This window comes from Schistocerca nitens, chromosome 2 (assembly GCF_023898315.1).
Source record: "Schistocerca nitens isolate TAMUIC-IGC-003100 chromosome 2, iqSchNite1.1, whole genome shotgun sequence".
Classification (NCBI taxonomy): domain Eukaryota; kingdom Metazoa; phylum Arthropoda; class Insecta; order Orthoptera; family Acrididae; genus Schistocerca; species Schistocerca nitens.
In genome coordinates this window covers 726,347,085-726,353,084 of record NC_064615.1, presented here as the reverse complement: position 1 = coordinate 726,353,084, position 6,000 = coordinate 726,347,085, and the positions used below count along the sequence as shown (strand labels likewise).

Sequence of the window (6,000 nt, the reverse complement as noted above, 5' to 3'; positions counted from 1 at the left end):
ATTTCATCTTCATCTACATCCTCTTCCATTTCCATAATATTGTCCTCAAGTACATCGCCCTTGTATAGACCTTCTATATACTCCTTCCACCTTTCTGCTTTGCCTTCTTTGCTTAGAACTGGGTTTCCATCTGAGCTCTTGATGTTCATGCAAGTGGTTATCTTATCTATAAAAAGGTCTCTTTAATCTTCCTGTAGGCAGTATCTATCTTACCCCTAGTGAGATAAGCCTCTACATCCTTACATTTGTCCTCTAGCCATCCCTGCTTAGCCATTTTGCATTTCCTGTCGATATCATTTTTGAGACGTTTGTATTCCTTTTTGCCTGCTTCATTTACTGCATTTTTATATTTTCTCCTTTCATCAATTAAATTCAATATTTCTTCTGATACCCAAGGATTTCTACTAGCCCTCATCTTTTTACCTACTAGATCCTCTGCTACCTTCACTACTTTATCCCTCAAAGCTACCCATTCTTCTTCTACTGTATTTTTTCCCCCCTTCCTGTCAATTGTTCCCTTATCCTCTCCCTGAAACTCTGTACAACCTCTGGTTCTTTCAGTTTGTCCAGGTCCCATCTCCTTAAATTCCCACCTTTTTGCAGTAAGCAATGACAATGTGCTGTGGCGGCGCGCGGCTTTAGATTTACGCTTTATTATTCATCATTTTCTTTGTAAATAATTAAAATTTCGGCATTCTAGCGATAAGAGCAGATGCGCGGAGCGCCAAGGATATCAACTGAATGAAAATCGTAAAAATCGACACTTTGTCAGTTACGCGGTATTGTTCCTTCACCAACGATGTGGGAAATTATGTTCGATGTTTATATGTGGTTGTTCATGTAGCCAACAATTTTGCTGACCGTCATTTAAAGAGAGGTGGCATGAGAAGGTTGACAGAGAGAAGTGGAAGGCGGAGATTAGGAGTACATCCAATTCCCATACATATGTAGGAACTGCGATGCATTGTCGGGTTCACTAGTTCGATGTTACGTGTATATTCCAAGCGAAATTTTAGGGTTATTCACATAGGAAACACAACAGCTGATAATAATCAATGTTCTTTCCTTGTGTATAATCCCATGTGAACCAACACTACAGGTCGGCCTTAACCACTATGATTTGGTACATTTGCGCCCGATTAATTGACGATTATGCTACTGGCGCCATCAAACGTCAAGCAAGCTGCAGTGCACACGACGGCGAAAAAAGTATATTATCTTGCTGATAATTAGGTGGCGTCATAGTCTTAAATTATGTGTCGTATTCTTAAACATTGAATTTTCTTAATATTGTTGCCTTAACTTTCTTTTGTGTAAAAGGTCTCCACCAGTCGATGTTGCTTGTTCAACCTGTCACTCCGTAACGGAATATTGCAAACATTACTTTTGGTTGTCCTTTTGTCATAACTATCACTCGGAGGATTTACCTGTCCTTTTACTCCAGGCACGGCCGCCTGTATTAGTCGGCCGTGCTCCAGGTATTCTGTTAATTAGTAAGAAGTGTTTCGTTTTTCAGTTGTTCTTTGCTTGAGCAAGTAGTACAGTTTGCGATTGTGGCGCCAACAGTTGTTTGTTTGTTTGTTGATGGACGTTTAAAGGGAATTGAGTTTTTGCGCTGACTGTAAAATGGTGAGTTTTCGATTTACATTTGTATGGAGAGGGTTCGTTCGTTTGTGAAAGGGCGTTATGTGGTAAAGCGCGCGTTACGCTTTGACCAAAAAATAATTGTAGTTGTGGTAGGTCTCGTAAGTTAGTGAGCAGATGACCATCTTTTGCGATTAATAACCGCATATTTCATAGTATAGCTATATTTTTCTTGTAGAATGTGGGCGTAAGTTAAACTGCGGAGAAGAATGATTAAGAGTGTGCAAATTGTCTTTCAAAGCCGCGAGTAATTGACTGAAAAACATTTTTGCAGCCGCTTTAAAGTACGTGTAAAGGCATTATTTGTAAGGTGTGGACGTATTTCGGCGCTTACGAATGTATCTTTGTGAGGCAAAAGATGAAAACTTCGGAATGTATCTTCTGTCAGCTTACACGTTAATTTTTCGTTAACATTGTAATGTGTAGGCCTTAAGGTAAAGGCAGCGTTAGATTCTTATTAAATGCTAGCACTGGGCGTCCATTCAGTTTTTTTCCCAGTGCAGTGTGATTTGAACTTTATTTTTCACTTTCTGTTAGCATTTTGATGCATGTTATGTATATACGTCACCCATCAAGTATTAACAATTTATGGAAGATCAACGATTTAACATTATGCCTAATGCAAAACACTGTTTCAACCTCCCCCCCCCCCACTCACCTCTTTTATTTAGAGGTCTTATTTCACACTGGAAGTGCGAAATTTTTGTGTGAGAGATTCTTAAGACACTGTTCTCTGCAAGTAATTTGGACATTCTGACGTTGTACCAGGCAAATAACGAGGATAATCTTAAGACCCCAATTGAAAGTTTTGTTGTAGGCAAAAATGGTTCATAAACAACAAAAATTTACGTTCATTCCACATAGCCTCATTTTTAAGCCACTAGTCCACAGCTTTTGTGCTAACGTGTTCATTTTAGTGGCAGTCGTATTGTTCAACTTCCTGCTGTTTAACATTGGAAGTCGTCTCAAATCCCCATTGAGTTTTCTGGATAACTCAAAAGTATCTTGTCAGAGGGGCAATAGACATGATAAGAGTGTAGTGGTCTGTGCACAAATGTCACAAGAGTTCTGAAGTCCTAGTTGCAAACATGAACAGGCTCGTTGTCAGTGTGGCAAGTGGGCCAACATTACAGGTTGTAGTGTAGTTTCCAGTTACAAGCTGCTGCAACTTCTCCCTAGTGCATGTAAAGTATTGTCTATAAATTATGAAATATTCAAGGACATTATTTAAGACTAGCTTACTATACGCAGATTAAAATTACTTTATGAATGACATTTGTGTGATTCTCTAAAACTGTCAAAGATGAGTACTGAGCAGTTTTTTTGAAAAAGGAATTTCATCCCCCTTCCTTCCTCAAGCTGAGTTATGCTTTGCTTGTAATAACATGCTCACATTGCTTTCCTTTCATTTGATTACCACTACTGGAAAACTTGTCAATGTTTGTAAGTACCTATTTCACACTTCAACCATGTTTGTTGAAGTAATAAACTTTCACTACCTGCCCCACCTTTCTCACTATTATAAGCAACCACAGGTCTGATAACATCACACATTGTTGATTTCATTCTACATATGTTATTTCTTTCTTGTAAGAGAAATTCGAGTAGGCCGCGCATTACACATATTTACATAGGCCTACAGCTTTGTGTGTGTGTGTGTGTGTGTGTGTGTGTGTGTGTGTGTGTGTGTGTGAGTGACATAGTTCTGCCATTTGTTAATATATTACTTTCCAGTGTCAATTTTACATTGTACTCTTCTCATTGTTGTTTTCTTTTTTACACCAAACCAATGTGGCATTACTTGCGGCATTGCAATATCTTGAGTTTCTCGTATTTTTGGCACGTAGCTGCCATGCACTATTCTCTCTGAATTTGTCTTGCCATTTTAGATATTTACAAATGTTGTTTTATATAGCAGGCAAAACTCCAATGTGTGTTTTGATGCATGTTGTGTATGTGTACCATGGTTGCACCGCAAAATTCTGGTTGTCAGAGGGGCAAGAGACATGCTAAGAGGAAAGTGCTCAGTGCACAATTGTCACACAAGTTGTGAAGTCCTAGTTGCAAACATGAACAGGCTCATTGTCAGCATGGCAAGTGGGCCAGCGTTAGACAGGCTGTAGTGTAGTAGCCAGTTAAAAGTTGCTGCAGCTTCTCCCGGTGCATGTATAGTATGGTCTGTCAACTATGAAAGATTGTGTGACATTTTCTAAGACTAACTTACTACTACACTTACTTTGTGAATGACATTTCAGTAAATCAAGTGTTAGGTGTCTGCTGCTGTCAAATCATAAAGGGCACTCTATGTACACCATGTTGTCAATTTTTTAGGAGCATGCAGTGCGGTATGAAGCTCTTTCACTCAGTCCAAAAAGTGACTGTCTAGAACTTGCTGAAAATTATGTAATTACCACAGAATAGTTTGATTTGGAATTGAAAATGTTACTTGTGGAGATCAGTTTGCTACTTGTTTCCTTGAAAATGTTACTCGTAGAGATCAGTTTGCTACTTGTTTCCATTGTCTGTCACTGTAGTATAGTGTTTCCTTGCCACTTAAATTGTCATTTTCTTTTTACTTATTTGTTCGATATCAACTGTTCCTCCATTCTGCTGTCATTTCTACACTTGTCAGGTACCTTTCAATGTAGGTTAGGGGAGTGACTCATTGGTAGATTTCCTTGTAGGTGTAATGTAGTCTCCAAACATCCAAATCAGTTTGGAACTGAGACTTGGTTTATTATCAGCTAAATGGGGTGTGTTGAAGATTGGCACGTTTTTGAGGTTCTTGTGACAAACTGGGCTATTCATTTGCATGTTGCCGAGAGCAGCATATATAAATTATGGGTCATTCCATGTCAAGTGGCAGAAGGGTCCCCACTGGACCCTCTCCAATATTGATGAAATTTTTACAGGGTGTACATAAAAAACTTACATGAAGCACTTCCAAATTACAGCTCCATAAGTAGTGTGGTTCGGCCACTAGCCACCTTTTCATAGAGGCTAGTTTTTTGACATCGTGAGGAATAAATCATCAACTTTGTTTCATCATTGCTGAGGATCTAAAAGTCCTGTTGTGCTGAAACATTGTGATTCTGTTTAACGGCAATACCATTGCAGTCTTTTTGTGTTCTACCTCCGTAAGGCATAGGACACCACTTGGTGCCATAAACTTTTACTTACCCCTGAATGGAGCTTTTGAAGCTCCCTACTTATTTTTATTTGTCAGTTTTTAACCCACCAGTTGTTTTGCATTAGAGCTGATCACTCACTCGGCCTCTCTTCACTCAGTGGTATGTTGAATCAGAACACTTTTCAGCCTTCTAAATTTCCATTTGTTATTTTATTTGAGCAACCAGTATCGGTGCTATATTATGCCATCTTCAAGCCCCTGACTGACATTGGCAAATGATGATAAAAGGGATCGCTGTGTCAAAAGTCTACGGATACTAGTCACTGAATGCTGGTCCCCATTTTGACTGGACCAGAGGTGGAATTCTTTTTACATGTCTGTCAGGGGTTCTGAACATTGTGTAATGTAGTGCTGAAACTAGTTGCTCAAATAAAATAACAATTGTAAATTTAGACAGCTGAAAGGCATTTTAATTTGACAGTATACTTGATTCTCCATGAAAGTAGTTTTTATTGTGATATGTAATAGTGTTAAACTACTTTAGGACAAGAATACGATGGTTAGGGCATCTACTGCCACATGCTTTACCTAAGGTACCCTCAACCCCACCTCCTTCGCCAGCTGACTTCGTCATCCCTCTTTTACTCTTTCTTTAATGGCTTTTAGATGTGGTTAGCCCCTTTTTTTCTGCCACACCATGTTTTCTGTTTTATAGGTATAACACTGATAAATATTTGTTTTTGACCCCCCCCCCCCCCACACACACACACTATAACACTTTTGACTATAATGGATTGGGGATGGTGGGTGAGAGAGATAACTGCCGTTGCGGGTAGAGCCCTGGGGCCCACCCATCTATTAGTCTCATTATTTCCTTTATTATTGTCGATCCAACTGATGTTCATTACATTTTTAGCCGTCTCACTTTTACTTTTAAGAATCTTCCAGCTATATAGCATTCTCTACTCTGTAACATTAATTTTTCTTAATCAGGAAGGCAAGGAATGAGCTACAGGTGTGGTTCTCTCACTACAGAAGAGCCCTGTGGGAACTCTCATCTGCGCTCTTGATCTGTATAGCGACCCAACCTGTATATGTTTACTTCTCTTAAATTACTTCGTGGCTCTTGTATCAGTATTGCTTTCAGTGCCTAAATTTCATAATTCATACTTAACTTTCATAATTCAATCAAATTTGTAGGTTTATGCACCATCTCCAGATGAACT

The 6,000-nt window shown here is 39.0% G+C and overlaps 1 protein-coding gene across 2 annotated transcripts in view; it reads left to right on the top strand.

Moving 5' to 3' along the window:
- Positions 1-1,373: 1,373 nt before the first annotated feature.
- LOC126234585 (U6 snRNA-associated Sm-like protein LSm4) overlaps positions 1,374-6,000 on the top strand; it is a 54,110-nt gene continuing 49,483 nt past the window's right edge. The window contains exon 1 of one of the 2 annotated variants that reach the window (XM_049943298.1): positions 1,374-1,478. Coding sequence is in view for 1 of the 2 variants with exons in the window: in XM_049943297.1 (XP_049799254.1) it covers positions 1,627-1,629 (3 nt within the window). In the remaining variant the exon portion in view is untranslated. Of the gene's footprint in view, positions 1,479-1,513; positions 1,630-6,000 lie in introns of those variants that run through there. The other variant, XM_049943297.1, reaches the window with a different exon arrangement.